Source organism: Xenopus tropicalis, chromosome 9 (assembly GCF_000004195.4).
Source record: "Xenopus tropicalis strain Nigerian chromosome 9, UCB_Xtro_10.0, whole genome shotgun sequence".
NCBI lineage: Eukaryota > Metazoa > Chordata > Amphibia > Anura > Pipidae > Xenopus > Xenopus tropicalis.
Window position 1 is genome coordinate 90,239,741 of NC_030685.2, and position 16,526 is coordinate 90,256,266.

Sequence of the window (16,526 nt, forward strand, 5' to 3'; positions counted from 1 at the left end):
TGGGGGGGATAGGATCTGTGCCACTGTGACAGAATGCTCTGTTATACAGATAGCTAGAATCTCAGCCATAAAGCAGGGCAGGACTGCTGCTTACAATGGGGGGGATCAGATAGGATCTGTGCCACTGTGACAGAATGCTCTGTTATACAGATAGCTAGAATCTCAGCCATAAAGCAGGGCAGGACTGCTGCTTACAATGGGGGGATCAGATAGGATCTGTGCCACTGTGACAGAATGTTCTGTTATACAGATAGCTAGAATCTCAGCCATAAAGCAGGGCAGGACTGCTGCTTACAATGGGGGGGGGGGGATAGGATCTGTGCCACTGTGACAGAATGCTCTGTTATACAGATAGCTAGAATCTCAGCCATAAAGCAGGGCAGGACTGCTGCTTACAATGGGGGGATCAGATAGGATCTGTGCCACTGTGACAGAATGCTCTGTTATACAGATAGCTAGAATCTCAGCCATAAAGCAGGGCAGGACTGCTGCTTACAATGGGGGGATCAGATAGGATCTGTGCCACTGTGACAGAATGCTCTGTTATACAGATAGCTAGAATCTCAGCCATAAAGCAGGGCAGGACTGCTGCTTACAATGGGGGGATCAGATAGGATCTGTGCCACTGTGACAGAATGCTCTGTTATACAGATAGCTAGAATCTCAGCCATAAAGCAGGGCAGGACTGCTGCTTACAATGGGGGGATCAGATAGGATCTGTGCCACTGTGACAGAATGCTCTGTTATACAGATAGCTAGAATCTCAGCCATAAAGCAGGGCAGGACTGCTGCTTACAATGGGGGGATCAGATAGGATCTGTGCCACTGTGACAGAATGCTCTGTTATACAGATAGCTAGAATCTCAGCCATAAAGCAGGGCAGGACTGCTGCTTACAATGGGGGGGATCAGATAGGATCTGTGCCACTGTGACAGAATGCTCTGTTATACAGATAGCTAGAATCTCAGCCATAAAGCAGGGCAGGACTGCTGCTTACAATGGGGGGATCAGATAGGATCTGTGCCACTGTGACAGAATGCTCTGTTATACAGATAGCTAGAATCTCAGCCATAAAGCAGGGCAGGACTGCTGCTTACAATGGGGGGATCAGATAGGATCTGTGCCACTGTGACAGAATGCTCTGTTATACAGATAGCTAGAATCTCAGCCATAAAGCAGGGCAGGACTGCTGCTTAGGATCTGTGATACACAGGCAGACATGACTCACTACAAAATTAAGACATTTATTATAGGGATCTTGTATAATGTTCCTATTGATTTGTTTCTATTTACATTTCCTAATAACAATGTCACATGGTCACTGAGGAGCTTCTATTGGCCGAGCAAAATCCCATTAAACAGACCCAGTTGGTTGCTGTACCTGCAGTGAGCACTGGTCGCCTATAGGCGCCACCCCTCGGGGATCCGGCCGCTGTGGGTTAGTGTGCGCTACGGCGGTTCCGGGACTCGTTATTACACGCACAACTCCCCGCGGCCTGTCAGTCCGTACGGCAGGAATAGCGTCCGTCACTCTGTGCTCTCTGGGATTTCCCTGTCGTCCACGATGAGCGTGTGGATAATTCCCTCCCTGCGCTTCCCGCTGCTCACGGCTTTGATGCAACAACTGTGGTTCCCGATACTGAAGTGCGTTTCTGTGCCTTCATCCACGAACTCACCCTGCGGGGGGGGGAAGGGGGCATTAGGGTGATACCAGCCATGGCGGCAGTGTAAAGCCCGGCCCAGTATGGCACCTGTATGGGCAGCCAATCACACAGCCTCCCCTCTCCTGCCCCCCAGTGAATAATGAATGTTGCCTCTGAACCCCCTGAGTGGAATCTCTGGGGGGGGGGTCCCAGTTGCACCTACCGCTGTCTCCATGTTTCTGCCGTTGCACCAAACGTCCATCGTGTCCTTCTCTGAAACAGAACAAACTGTCAGTCAGGGAGGGGAACCAGAACCAGCGCTCAGACCCAGTACAACAAACACCACTCAGTGCCCAGCAGTTTAACCACATGTGAGCCGAGGGGAGGAGCTGCCGCCAATGTGGGGGGGGAATCCATTGCCCACTGGTCACAAAAATCCCAGGATTCTGGGCAGGTTAATGGTTCTGGCACATCCCCTCCGGGTCTAACAGGACAGGCTAGGGCCCAGGGCAGGGTGTTAGGTTGGGGCAGAAAGGGCATGAGTACTGGGCTCTCAGAACCAAAGGGGTTGATAAAAATACAAAGGCCAATTATATCATTCAGTCATTGGTAGATGCTAAGGGCCCAATCAGAACCATGTGAACACTGGGGCTGGGGGCAATAAGGGAAATAGTGGCCTGTACCAGTGGGGTAACTACCATACAGCAGACCCTATGGGGGGAAGGGAGAGAGGGGCAGCCATGATCCAGAGAGAGCCCAACCCACTAAGGACACCTGGCAGACAGTGATTGGGTGACGGTGCCTACACTGCCCCCCACAGTACAAGCAGATACAGCAAATGGTGCAGAAGGGGGGGCTACACCCTGACATCAGCCCCTTACCCAGCACCACCCTGCAGTCCTCCCCGTCCAGGTGCAGCACCCACGTGTTGGTGGTCTTGGAGCGATTCTCCATGTACTTCTTCAGGCTCTTGCCGTTTATATCCAGCGTGTACTCGTAGGCGAAGCCGCTCACCGCGTCGATATTAATGGTGGCCTTGGTCTGCGAGGCGCCCACCGCGAATGTCTCCTTCCCCACCAGCTTGAACATCCAGTCCTTCCGGATAATCTCCTGGGGCCGGGGAGAGAGGGTTCCGTGGGGTTATAGCCAGTAGGTTCACACAAACATGAGTTTTGGTGCCAGTGGGCACCCTTAGGGGCACCCTATAGGAGTCTGTATCACTGCCAGGGGATGACTTCCTGGGGGCACTTTCTCTCCAAACCCCACAAGACTTTCTAGGCCCAAGTCATTAAGGAGACCCGGGGTCCCAGTGATGCCCACATTCCCCTATGGGGGGGGCACAGCAACTCAACTTCCTGCCCCCGGGGAGCAGAGAAAGGCTCCTACCAACACCATCCATGAAATAAGCCCCCTCAGGGCGGGACATAAGGGAACAAGCCCCACCCATTCCATGTTAGGTGTTAGAGTGCCCAGTGTTAGTGCCCCTTGGCATCTCAGTAGGTTCTACATTCGCAGCCCCCAGTTTTGGCTCCTCCTCCCAACAGGAGAGGGGTGAGGAGGTGCAGGGGGCACAGCAGGGCATTACTCTGGCACCCCGTACTCTTACCTTCCCATCCACATACACCACTCGCTTCCCGGAAGTCGTGCCGTGCTCAAACTCGATCTTGTGGATCCCATCGCTGAGTGCCACTTCCCACATGGCCACCAGGTCCGTCATTTTCTCCAGGCGCCCGTAGTGAGACCTGGGGGGGGGAAACAGAGGGGCCCCAGTTTGGGTCAGGGAGATGGGAGAGGATGGGAGGGATTATACTGGGAAACACTGGCCTCAGCACAACATTAATGGGATTATCTGCAGGGGGAGGCGGCACACAGGGGGGCACACGGGGGGGCAGAACAGCAGGAAGCACCGGGCAGGTAAGAATCACCCTCAGCTCTGTCTGCCCCCCTGCTGTTTAGTCTATTGGATCCCCTGGCTGGGCCTCCTGCAGCGCCAATGTGCCCACTAGGCATTCAGGGCTATGGCACCTTACAGCCCCCCCCGGCATTCCCAGTACCCAGAGGCACAAACAGCCCCCCCCAGCCCAATAAATAGTGACTGTCTGTGGCACCTTACAGCCCCCCTGGCATTCCCAGTACCCAGAGGCACAAACAGCCCCCCCCCAGCCCAATAAATAGTGACTGTCTGTGGCACCTTACAGCCCCCCTGGCATTCCCAGTACCCAGAGGCACAAACACCCCCCCCCCCCCAGCCCAATAAATAGTGACCGTCTGTGGCACCTTACAGCCCCCCTGGCATTCCCAGTACCCAGAGGCACAAACAGCCCCCCCCCCAGCCCAATAAATAGTGACCGTCTGTGGCACCTTACAGCCCCCCCGGCATTCCCAGTACCCAGAGGCACAAACACCCCCCCCCCAGCCCAATAAATAGTGACCGTCTGTGGCACCTTACAGCCCCCCTGGCATTCCCAGAGTACCCAGAGGCACAAACAGCCCCCCCCCGGCATTCCCAGTACCCAGAGGCACAAACAGCCCCCCCAGCCCAATAAATAGTGACTGTCTGTGGCACCTTACAGCCCCCCCGGCATTCCCAGTACCCAGAGGCACAAACAGCCCCCCCCAGCCCAATAAATAGTGACTGTCTGTGGCACCTTACAGCCCCCCTGGCATTCCCAGTACCCAGAGGCACAAACAGCCCCCCCAGCCCAATAAATAGTGACTGTCTGTGGCACCTTACAGCCCCCCCGGCATTCCCAGTACCCAGAGACACAAACAGCCCCCCCCCCAGCCCAATAAATAGTGACTGTCTGTGGCACCTTACAGCCCCCCTGGCATTCCCAGTACCCAGAGGCACAAACAGCCCCCCAATGCCAGTCCGGGCCCGGTTAGGGACACAGTTCTGCCCCAGAGCTGCAGGCAATGCCCCCCGGCACATGATATAGCCCCCACATTCCCACAGTACAAGGGACACAGCGTTACCTGAGCTCATCTTCATACACTGTCACCTCCTCTCGGGCCGCCATGACACTTACAGGTTCTAGTCCAATTAGCAGCAATAAGAGAGAAAACCAAAGCACAGACTGAGAGAAGGCCGTGGGCCACTTACTGAGCCGGTTCCAAACTGCCCCAATCCCACTTACCCCGGGGCGGGGGGCATATGGTATGAACATGACAGCCCCCTATAAGGCATATGCCACAGGCTACATAGACTGCCCGGGGGCAAGGCAAGTGTATAGTAAGGATATAACATTCCCAGTTGTACAGTAAGTGCCAGAGGCTGTTGCCCCGGGGGCAGGAAAAGGGTAAGTTCAGGACAAGGAAACCCTGATAAAGGGAAACAAAACTCTCTCTGACTTGCAGGAAGCAGAACAGAATAATAATAATAATAATAAATACCCCCAACTGCCTTCCCTTTGGGTTTGCTGGTGATTAACAGTAACATTAGGGGGATAATGTGCCCCAAAGTAGGGCCCCCGTACCCCGTACCCCGTACCCCGTACCCCGGCGTTGCACATTGAGTTACTGGGAAACCAAATGGGTGAATTTCCTCTGGGAATCATCTCTGATCAGTGGGAGGGAAGAGCCATAAATTGACATATGCACTGTAGGTACTGTAGGTAAGTACTGTATGTGCTGTAGGTACTGTAGGTAAGTAGTGTATGTGCTGTAGGTACTGTAGGTAAGTACTGTATGTGCTGTAGGTACTGTAGGTAAGTAGTGTATGTGCTGTAGGTACTGTAGGTAAGTACTGTATGTGCTGTAGGTACTGTAGGTAAGTAGTGTATGTGCTGTAGGTACTATAGGTAAGTACTGTATATGCTGTAGGTACTGTAGGTAAGTACTGTATGTGCTGTAGGTACTGTAGGTAAATAGTGTATGTGCTGTAGGTACTGTAGGTAAGTACTGTATATGCTGTAGGTACTGTAGGTAAGTACTGTATGTGCTGTAGGTAAGTAGTGTATGTGCTGTAGGTACTGTAGGTAAGTACTGTATATGCTGTAGGTACTGTAGGTAAGTACTGTAAGTGCTGTAGGTAAGTAGTGTATGTGCTGTAGGTACTGTAGGTAAGTACTGTATATGCTGTAGGTACTGTAGGTAAGTACTGTATATGCTGTAGGTACTGTAGGTAAGTACTGTATGTGCTGTAGGTAAGTAGTGTATGTGCTGTAGGTACTGTAGGTAAGTACTGTATATGCTGTAGGTACTGTAGGTAAGTACTGTATGTGCTGTAGGTAAGTAGTGTATGTGCTGTAGGTACTGTAGGTAAGTACTGTATGTGCTGTAGGTAAGTAGTGTATGTGCTGTAGGTACTGTAGGTAAGTACTGTATGTGCTGTAGGTAAGTAGTGTATGTGCTGTAGGTACTGTAGGTAAGTAGTGTAAGTACTGTATGTGCTGTAGGTAAGTAGTGTATGTGCTGTAGGTACTGTAGGTAAGTACTGTATATGCTGTAGGTACTGTAGGTAAGTAGTGTATGTGCTGTAGGTACTGTAGGTAAGTAGTGTATGTGCTGTAGGTACTGTAGGTAAGTACTGTATATGCTGTAGGTACTGTAGGTAAGTAGTGTATGTGCTGTAGGTACTGTAGGTAAGTAGTGTATGTGCTGTAGGTACTGTAGGTAAGTACTGTATATGCTGTAGGTACTGTAGGTAAGTAGTGTATGTGCTGTAGGTACTGTAGGTAAGTACTGTATATGCTGTAGGTAAGTAGTGTATGTGCTGTAGGTACTGTAGGTAAGTACTGTATGTGCTGTAGGTAAGTAGTGTATGTGCTGTAGGTACTGTAGGTAAGTACTGTATATGCTGTAGGTACTGTAGGTAAGTACTGTAAGTGCTGTAGGTAAGTAGTGTATGTGCTGTAGGTACTGTAGGTAAGTACTGTATATGCTGTAGGTACTGTAGGTAAGTACTGTATATGCTGTAGGTACTGTAGGTAAGTACTGTATGTGCTGTAGGTAAGTAGTGTATGTGCTGTAGGTACTGTAGGTAAGTACTGTATATGCTGTAGGTACTGTAGGTAAGTACTGTATGTGCTGTAGGTAAGTAGTGTATGTGCTGTAGGTACTGTAGGTAAGTACTGTATATGCTGTAGGTACTGTAGGTAAGTACTGTATGTGCTGTAGGTAAGTAGTGTATGTGCTGTAGGTACTGTAGGTAAGTACTGTATGTGCTGTAGGTAAGTAGTGTATGTGCTGTAGGTACTGTAGGTAAGTAGTGTAAGTACTGTATGTGCTGTAGGTAAGTAGTGTATGTGCTGTAGGTACTGTAGGTAAGTACTGTATATGCTGTAGGTACTGTAGGTAAGTAGTGTATGTGCTGTAGGTACTGTAGGTAAGTAGTGTATGTGCTGTAGGTACTGTAGGTAAGTACTGTATATGCTGTAGGTACTGTAGGTAAGTACTGTATGTGCTGTAGGTAAGTAGTGTAAGTACTGTATGTGCTGTAGGTAAGTAGTGTATGTGCTGTAGGTACTGTAGGTAAGTAGTGTATGTGCTGTAGGTACTGTAGGTAAGTACTGTATGTGCTGTAGGTAAGTAGTGTATGTGCTGTAGGTAAGTAGTGTAAGTACTGTATGTGCTGTAGGTAAGTAGTGTATGTGCTGTAGGTACTGTAGGTAAGTACTGTATATGCTGTAGGTAAGTAGTGTATGTGCTGTAGGTACTGTAGGTAAGTACTGTATGTGCTGTAGGTAAGTAGTGTATGTGCTGTAGGTACTGTAGGTAAGTACTGTATATGCTGTAGGTACTGTAGGTAAGTACTGTATGTGCTGTAGGTAAGTAGTGTATGTGCTGTAGGTAAGTAGTGTAAGTACTGTATGTGCTGTAGGTAAGTAGTGTATATGCTGTAGGTAAGTAGTGTATGTGCTGTAGGTACTGTAGGTAAGTACTGTATATGCTGTAGGTACTGTAGGTAAGTACTGTATATGCTGTAGGTAAGTAGTGTATGTGCTGTAGGTACTGTAGGTAAGTACTGTATATGCTGTAGGTACTGTAGGTAAGTACTGTATGTGCTGTAGGTAAGTAGTGTATGTGCTGTAGGTAAGTAGTGTAAGTACTGTATGTGCTGTAGGTAAGTAGTGTATGTGCTGTAGGTACTGTAGGTAAGTACTGTATATGCTGTAGGTAAGTAGTGTATGTGCTGTAGGTACTGTAGGTAAGTAGTGTATGTGCTGTAGGTACTGTAGGTAAGTAGTGTATGTGCTGTAGGTACTGTAGGTAAGTACTGTATATGCTGTAGGTACTGTAGGTAAGTACTGTATGTGCTGTAGGTAAGTAGTGTAAGTACTGTATGTGCTGTAGGTAAGTAGTGTAAGTACTGTATGTGCTGTAGGTAAGTAGTGTATGTGCTGTAGGTACTGTAGGTAAGTAGTGTATGTGCTGTAGGTAAGTAGTGTATGTGCTGTAGGTAAGTACTGTATGTGCTGTAGGTAAGTAGTGTATGTGCTGTAGGTAAGTACTGTATGTGCTGTAGGTAAGTAGTGTATGTGCTGTAGGTACTGTAGGTAAGTACTGTATATGCTGTAGGTAAGTAGTGTATGTGCTGTAGGTACTGTAGGTAAGTACTGTATGTGCTGTAGGTAAGTAGTGTATGTGCTGTAGGTACTGTAGGTAAGTAGTGTAAGTACTGTATGTGCTGTAGGTAAGGTTGTGTTACTTACTGCCCCAATACCCTTGTCTCCTCCCCAATACCCCCGTGTCGTGCTCCAACCCCTTTATCCCGCCCAAACTCTCCTCCTGCCCCAGCTGTGCCCCCCTCCTGCCCCAGCTGTGCCCCCCTCCTGCCCCAGCTGTGCCCCCCTCCTGCCCCAGCTGTGCCCCCCCTCCTGCCCCAGCTGTGCCCCCTCCTGCCCCAGCTGTGCCCCCCTCTGTCTCACTCACCTGCACCGGAAGCTGAAGAGAAAGCGGCGCTGCTGCCCGGGCAACAAGTGGAAAAGAGGCGCTTAGACTCGCAGCCGAACTTACTGGGACCTACTAGCCAATCAGAGCTAGCAACAGACGTACTGCTGTAACCCTATTGGCTGTCTAAAAAAATAGGGGTGGGTTTGTGTGCAAAGGCACGGCTTGTCTGAGGTACAGATTGCCATGGTGACCTCCGGCTTAGTGGGCGGGGAATTAGACAGTCAGTAAAAGCAGCGTCTGCGCAGCCGCAGCCGTGTGTCTCAGCCCCGCCCCCACCGATATCCTGTGTCCAGTCGCTTCCGCTCAGCAGCAGCTTTACCTGTGAGAGCTGATTGGTTCCTTCCTGGTACAGTCGTGTGGGGGCCACAACTCTCAGGCCTGAAACTCCCCATCAGTTAATCTTGAAAGTAAAGGGAAACTGCACCCAAGGAAAGATAATAAAAGAACACAAATACAGGAGTACTGTAAAAATGATCCCTGTATTGGCTAACAATAGCAATAGATTGCAAGCTCTGAGGCCCAGTCATCAGCACAATACCAATGGAAGCTGAAATGGCACCACAGATATACTGTTAGGGTTAATGAGCAATTAGGGAGTTACATGTTTATTGGGGTGGGTTGTAAATAGTCCGGGGGGGGGGGGGTTATTTATTATCTTTCCTTGTGCAAAAGTGCAGTTTCCCTTTACTTTCATTAACTGCCCACTTGGGGTTATGTAATAAAAGGGTTAATCACCCTTAGCAACCAATCAGCAGGCAGCACTGACTGGTCATTATACTGTATATGGGGGGGGCATCTGAATGGCTCCCCCCAGAGGAGGGGAAGAGTCGCTCTGCCAGCTGGGCACAGTGTATACGTGTGAGGTACCTGCCCCCCCCAGGGGTAATGCCCTGGAACACCCAGCAGGGGGGCCCCACTGGCAGGAGCAGGAAGGTAAGTCTTGCTATTGTGATACCAGTGATAGGGCTGCTGCTGCCTGTGGGAAGCGCCAAAGTAGCCCCGCAGTCTAACTCAACTACAGAGAGTAAGTTGCCTTTTTGGTCACAGACTGATTGGCCCGGAGAGATGTCAGGATCCAACCTACTGACTGTCAACTCTGGGTGGCACTTACCCCCCATTCAGCTTCCCATGAACAGAGACAGGAGGCAGTTATAGGGCCTTGGACCCCCCCACCCTCCCAGCTGGTTACCTGTGCAACCGGGGGGCCACCCCCACTATAGAGCACATCCCAAGGGCCCCATTAAAGAGACAGTCACACTGTATTTACTCATAAAATCCTTTATTTGCCCTTTACAAGCCATTCTGGGGGTGCAAGAACACAAGCAATTTGTTCCCATCAAACACAAAGAGGCACAGAACCCAATTAGTAACTGAAATCCCAACTCGTTAGGTTAATCAGGTCACATGCGCAAACGCCACATTCACCTTCATAGATTTCTCTTGTAATGAGGGGCCCCGAGATGTCCGAGGGCCACACTGCTCCGTGTCAGCCCCCAGCACTTCTTGGAGTGGGACACAGTATCCAAACCCGTATGTTTCCGGCCCGCATTCTATAAAATGATGTCATACTAAGATGATGTCACACCCTGATGATGTCACACCAGTAAGCCTGAGAAACCCATGGGCAGTCCCAGTACAGACAAGTGACTGCTCTTTCTGCCCATGAATTAAAGGGGAAACTGACCTATTCAGTGCAGAGGGGCTCATTCCCATTCAGCAGCTGTGAGAGTGCAAGCGAGGGGCCAAGGGAGAGCTACCATACTGCTTGCCTTGGGCACCAACACATACAGCTGCCCTAGTGACAATGCACACAGCTCTTACACACAGAGGTGCCCCTCCCCCAGGTACCGGCCAATCAATGTGCAGGAGGAGAGCGCAGGGCAACCTCCCTGACTCCCCCAGACTTTGCACTTTGGGGCCACAGGGAATGACACACGCAGATACATACCCGGGGTTCCTAAGCCTGGGGGGGGGGGGAATAACTCCCTTTAACTGAGAGAAAAATCTCTTGCACCTTTAATTAAGGGAAATGGAATTAAATCCCCACTTACTGATTTATAAACATATAAACCTTACATGGGGGGGGGCATATAAACCTTACTGATGGGGAGACCCCTGCCCATATACATGGGGGGGCATAGAAACCTTACTGATGGGGAGACCCCTGCCCATATACATGGGGGGGGGGGCATAGAAACCTTACTGATGGGGAGACCCCTGCCCATATACATGGGGGGGCATAGAAACCTTACTGATGGGGAGACCCCTGCCCATATACATGGGGGGGGGGGGCATAGAAACCTTACTGATGGGGAGACCCCTGCCCATATACATGGGGGGGCATAGAAACCTTACTGATGGGGAGACCCCTGCCCATATACATGGGGGGGCATAGAAACCTTACTGATGGGGAGACCCCTGCCCATACACACAGGGGGGCATAGAAACCTTACTGATGGGGAGACCCCTGCCCGTACACACAGGGGGGGGCATAGAAACCTTACTGATGGGGAGACCCCTGCCCATATACATGGGGGGGCATAGAAACCTTACTGATGGGGAGACCCCTGCCCATACACACAGGGGGGGCATAGAAACCTTACTGATGGGGAGACCCCTGCCCATACACACAGGGGGGGCATAGAAACCTTACTGATGGGGAGACCCCTGCCCATATACATGGGGGGGCATATAAACCTTACTGATGGGGAGACCCCTGCCCATACACACAGGGGGGGCATAGAAACCTTACTGATGGGGAGACCCCTGCCCATACACACACACGGGGGGGGCATATAAACGTTACTGATGGGGAGACCCCTGCCCATACACACAGGGGGGGCATAGAAACCTTACTGATGGGGAGACCCCTGCCCATACACACAGGGGGGGCATAGAAACCTTACTGATGGGGAGACCCCTGCCCATACACACACACGGGGGGGCATATAAACTGATGGGGACCCTGCCAAACGGGGGGCATATAAACGTTACTGATGGGGAGACCCCTGCCCATACACACAGGGGGGGCATAGAAACCTTACTGATTCGAAGGCCTCTGCCTATAAGCACAAGGGGGGGGGGGGGGGCATATAAACCCTACTGATGGGGGGACCTATCCTTACATGGGGGGGCAGATAGACACATGCGGTTACTGCCGGTACCAAACCATGCACAGAACAATAGAACAAGCCCCTGTCTCTGCTGATCGGATCAGTGCATTGGCCCAGAGAGGGAGCAGCCGGCCCGTGTGACCCGGGTATTAATGTGGGAGTATTAATCTGTAAATAAGGGTCCTGTTACTGAGGGATCGGGCGCAGTTCCAGTGCAGTTTCTATAGAGACAAGTGAAGGCGCCATGTTCCTCTGTAATCAGCCAATCACTTTCTCTCCTGTGTGTGTGTGTGGGGGGGGGGGTTACAGGGACCCACTAAGCCATCTGCATGTAACGGTAACATTATCCCCGCTGCCCCCCTGGCATTGGCACATTCCCTGCCCAGTCTGGGGACCAATAAAACACTTTTACTAAACACTCATCAAGTTTTGGGGTGCTTGTATAGGGGTGCCAGCTGTAACCCTATAAACCCTGGGTCGTTGGACTCACAGAACCGGCTGCAGAGACTGAGTTTAGTCACTATTCATACACAGACCATTAAAGAGTTAAAGGGATAGCAGCACTCACTGCACGGCCCACCTCCCACAAAGGGTTAATAATGCCCATGAAGCACCAGCTGCAGCCTTGGGGCCCGGTCTCACGTCCCTGATAGAGGGAGGGCCCCGTGCCGAGGAATCAGAGTTCAGCCACTCGGTGCCAGGCACTGGCGGGTACAAAAGGTGGGAGGAGCCAAAAGCTCTGACAGGGGGCGGGGCCTGTCCATGGTACATGCTGTGAGAGCACGGGGTTAGTCCATTCCGGCACCAGTGTTACCTGATCCACTTGCTCTCAGGCGACACCGGCAGCAGCACTTGGGTCTCTGAAGGTCGGAGGGAAAGAGAGATAACAGAAAGGGAACCAAGAAGAAACTGGGGGGGTTCTGGGGCGCAGATTAATCGGATTTCTTGTGCTCGGCTGTAATGACTTTCCTCCGCTGGTGGAACATGTGGAAATAGAGCTGGGGAAAGACTGCAGAGCAAAGAGCTGCGTTAGTGACAGCACCACAGTCTCACAATCACTGGGCTCTCTGTTGCTAGGGGCACCAGCCCTAACAACCAGGGAACTCCAGAAGGAATATCATTATAAATGTAGTGTTTGGGGGAGCTTCCCAACCAATGAGATCCCATTGTGCCATCATATCCAATCAAACACAGTATTATATCTGTAAGTGCTACAATTGCCCCCCACCCTTAGGGCATCTGAGGAACAGGGGGGGCCCCTGACAGGCTGTGCCAAGTTTCTGATAATAGAAATAATTTAAAGACTTCTTCCCCATACAAGATATACCCTGCCCTCCGGCCCATCATGCTCTCTGCCTACAGGTTGCCATTAGCAGCCAGAGTGGGAGGAGCCTGTTTGTACTCACTGGGGATGTAGGACATCATGACGAGGATGAGGAAGGTGTAGTAATCGAAGGAGAAGTTGTATTTATTGGGGAGGCTGATGGAGTAAAGTCCCGTCTTCTTCACTGTCGGCAGCGCCGCGTAGATTGTCAGCAGCTCCCCAGTTACCCCCATGGGGTAAAGAACAATAAACAGCGTGTACCTGTGGGGGAGGGGCGGACAGGTGAGAAAGGGACCAAACCAATCGCACAATCACATTGGCAGCACCCGTCTCCCAAATGCAGTTGCTGATTTGCCCATAAAGCTCTAAATACCCTCTGGGACCTACAGGGACTGGGTGCAACCCCCGGGCACAGAGACTGCCCGATTGGACTGCCTGTGGCTCCTCCCCTTTCTGTATTATTGGGCAGATTTCTATGGAAACTTCCCCTTGGAAGGAAACAGTTGCCTTTCCAAGTACCTGGCCCACTTGGTGATATAAGGCAGGAGATAGAGGCCACTTACCTGGCCCACTTGGTGATATAAGGCAGGAGATAGAGGCCACTTACCTGGCCCACTTGGTGATATAAGGCAGGAGATAGAGGCCACTTACCTGGCCCACTTGGTGATATAAGGCAGGAGTTAGAGGCCACTTACCTGGCCCACTTGGTGATATAAGGCAGGAGTTAGAGGCCACTTACCTGGCCCACTTGGTGATATAAGGCAGGAGATAGAGGCCACTTACCTGGCCCACTTGGTGATATAAGGCAGGAGATAGAGGCCACTTACCTGGCCCACTTGGTGATATAAGGCAGGAGATAGAGGCCACTTACCTGGCCCACTTGGTGATATAAGGCAGGAGATAGAGGCCACTTACCTGGCCCACTTGGTGATATAAGGCAGGAGATAGAGGCCACTTTACCTGGCCCACTTGGTGATATAAGGCAGGAGTTAGAGGCCACTTACCTGGCCCACTTGGTGATATAAGGCAGGAGTTAGAGGCCACTTACCTGGCCCACTTGGTGATATAAGGGGGTTAGAGGCCACTTACCTGGCCCACTTGGTGATATAAGGCAGGAGTTAGAGGCCACTTACCTGGCCCACTTGGTGATATAAGGCAGGAGTTAGAGGCCACTTACCTGGCCCACTTGGTGATATAAGGCAGGAGTTAGAGGCCACTTACCTGGCCCACTTGATGGTATAAGGCAGGAGTTAGAGGCCACTTACCTGGCCCACTAGATAGTATAAGGCGGGAGTTAGAGGCCACTTACCTGGCCCACTTGATGATATAAGGCAGGAGTTAGAGGCCACTTACCTGGCCCACTTGATGATATAAGGCAGGAGTTAGAGGCCACTTACCTGGCCCACTTGATGATATAAGGCAGGAGTTAGAGGCCACTTACCTGGCCCACTTGGTGATATAAGGCAGGAGTTAGAGGCCACTTACCTGGCCCACTTGATGGTATAAGGCAGGAGTTAGAGGCCACTTACCTGGCCCACTTGATGGTATAAGGCAGGTGGTTGAGGCCACTTACCTGGCCCACTTGGTGATATAAGGCAGGAGTTAGAGGCCACTTACCTGGCCCACTTGATGGTATAAGGCAGGAGTTAGAGGCCACTTACCTGGCCCACTTGATAGTATAAGGCAGGAGTTAGAGGCCACTTACCTGGCCCACTTGATGATATAAGGCAGGAGTTAGAGGCCACTTACCTGGCCCACTTGATGATATAAGGCAGGAGTTAGAGGCCACTTACCTGGCCCACTTGATGATATAAGGCAGGTGGTTGAGGAGGCTGAAGGTGTAGAAGGAATAGCGGATAATCTCTGTGATAGTCCAGGCCACAACAAACAGCAGCACCGAGTCCTCATTCTGCACCTGAAATGGAAGCCACAAGTCACCACTATGTGAGGAATATTTGGCCTTAAACGCACCCACATGGGGGCAGTAGGGCAGCACCCACCTCTCTCACACTGTGGGTCACTGCCCATGTCAGGAAAACCCGAGACATCACCTGGAAAGCCGTAAGCACCACGGACGAAGGCACGATCCCTGTGGGAGAGAAACCCCATGTACCTCCATGATCCCAAGGGAAACTTCTGGGGCTCAGGACTGATTTACTGGGAGCCAACTGCCCCAAACTATTGCCCAGCACTGGATCCACTAGGGGCAAAAGCTTGTGTCACCCTTATCCCCGAATTTTCTTAGTAACTGTTAATGGTCTCTGCCCCCGGGCACGTTCCCTAGCATTGGGCGTTAGACATTAGTAGCTGCTCACAGATGGTCACAAATGCCCCAGGCTGGAACATACAGTAACTGCCCCAGTGCTGGGGGTTAATGTCCTGGTGACATGGGAATCCCTATTATCAGATTTTACTGGGCATCAGGCAGAATGCAGGGGGGGGGGGGGGTAAGAGGGGTACAAGCTGCACCCCTAATGCACAGTAATTATGGGTCCAACCCCAGTGTGCGCTACTGAGTGTCACTTAAGTGGGCTCTGGAGCTGAAGGGGGGGCATTCTCTATAAACATCTGAGGGGCATTTTTACTCTCTCAAATGTGGGGTGATTAACTCTGGGGGTTTGGGATCTGGAGAGGCCAATGCTGTATTCAGGATGTGTAGTAGATGCACTTACCCACCGCACAGTGGCCAATCTGAAACAACAAGAGAGATAAATAATCAGGTCTCTAACAGCAAATACCAAAATAACAGGCAATTCCAATGGCCTTTTTGCTTCTATTCATATGAGTGGGAGCGGCCATGTTGCTTGCTTCAGCTGAGGGGATCAATTCATGGTCCCACCCCACTGGCCCTAATGAGATGGTGCCTGTGCTGCTCTATGCAGAACTCTCCCTATGAGACAAGCAACATGACCCCCCCCCCTGCCATATTTCTGCGTTGCCACCCACTCCCCCATCCACCCCAGAATACCCCCACCCCCTGCCCCAGGTACCTCTAGCAAAGCGCCGGTCTGGAAGAACTTGAGGGGCCGCTCTATGGAGTAGTAGAGATTGTGGTAACTGCCCTTGGTGAGGTAGGTGCGCACCAAGCCGACCGCTATAACCAGCCACCTGTATGGGGGGGGAACAGAGAAAGTGGAATGGGCAGAATGTGGGGGTGTCTCCTTTAGGGGGGGTAAGAAACTCCCTGCAAGCTCCAGCTCCTCTCTAACAATATAAATAGTCGTTAAAGGGAAACTGAACCTATTTGTTATTATTTCTCTCCTGTTCCGTGTGACTCCCAGACCTATTCCTGGTTGCTAAGGTCACTGAGCCTCACAACCAGATAACACAGTAAATACCAAAACACAAAGTCACAAAGTTCTATATAGTTAAAAAGGTGACCAATTACAAATGTCTCAACGTATCGGGGGTAAACTCCCAGGTGATGCAGCCCCTGTAGCAACTCCCTGTAACTCCCAGAATGCCTTTGAGCAAATGAATTTCCACCCTTACAACTTACCCCGCTGTCATGACAACGTTGTAAATGACCAGGTAAGCGGTTGCCAAGGCTCC

General features: G+C 51.1%; 2 protein-coding genes across 5 annotated transcripts in view; both read right to left on the minus strand.

Annotated features, from left to right (window-relative positions):
* Window positions 1-1,224: 1,224 nt before the first annotated feature.
* Window positions 1,225-8,639, minus strand: faim (Fas apoptotic inhibitory molecule). Of its 4 annotated transcripts, XM_031892616.1 has the most exons (6): window positions 8,517-8,639; window positions 4,620-4,677; window positions 3,250-3,385; window positions 2,525-2,753; window positions 1,867-1,916; window positions 1,225-1,677 (listed from the first exon to the last, which is right to left on the minus strand). In XM_031892616.1, the coding sequence occupies exons 2-6, from the start codon at window positions 4,661-4,663 to the stop codon at window positions 1,528-1,530; spliced, it is 609 nt and encodes a 202-aa protein (XP_031748476.1). In that variant the 5' UTR covers window positions 4,664-4,677; window positions 8,517-8,639; the 3' UTR covers window positions 1,225-1,527. The 4 variants fall into 4 exon arrangements, with proteins under 4 accessions (XP_031748476.1, XP_031748477.1, XP_012810305.2 ...); XM_031892617.1 differs by lacking the exon at window positions 4,620-4,677 and having other exon boundaries at window positions 8,517-8,636; XM_012954851.3 differs by lacking the exon at window positions 8,517-8,639 and having other exon boundaries at window positions 4,620-5,095.
* Window positions 8,640-9,799: 1,160 nt separating this feature from the next.
* hacd2 (3-hydroxyacyl-CoA dehydratase 2) overlaps window positions 9,800-16,526 on the minus strand; it is a 10,177-nt gene continuing 3,450 nt past the window's right edge. Inside the window, 7 exon segments of the mRNA NM_001142156.1 lie at window positions 9,800-12,659; window positions 13,057-13,235; window positions 14,768-14,889; window positions 14,975-15,063; window positions 15,647-15,665; window positions 15,965-16,082; window positions 16,474-16,526. The exon segment at window positions 16,474-16,526 is cut by the window's right edge and continues 71 nt beyond it. Of these exon segments, the coding sequence (NP_001135628.1) occupies window positions 12,583-12,659; window positions 13,057-13,235; window positions 14,768-14,889; window positions 14,975-15,063; window positions 15,647-15,665; window positions 15,965-16,082; window positions 16,474-16,526 (657 nt within the window). The 3' untranslated portion in view covers window positions 9,800-12,582.

Bases quoted from the DNA above. Each gene is read 5' to 3' on its own strand.
- faim (XM_012954851.3), bottom strand. From the start codon at position 4,810: ATGTTCATACCATATGCCCCCCGCCCCGGGGTAAGTGGGATTGGGGCA. The intron at 1,917-2,524 runs GTAAGGGGCTGA...GTTCTGTTTCAG, and splicing joins GGACTGCAGGGTGGTGCTGG to AGAAGGACACGATGGACGTT. The intron at 1,678-1,866 runs GTAGGTGCAACT...CCCCCCCCGCAG, and splicing joins GCAGAAACATGGAGACAGCG to GGTGAGTTCGTGGATGAAGG.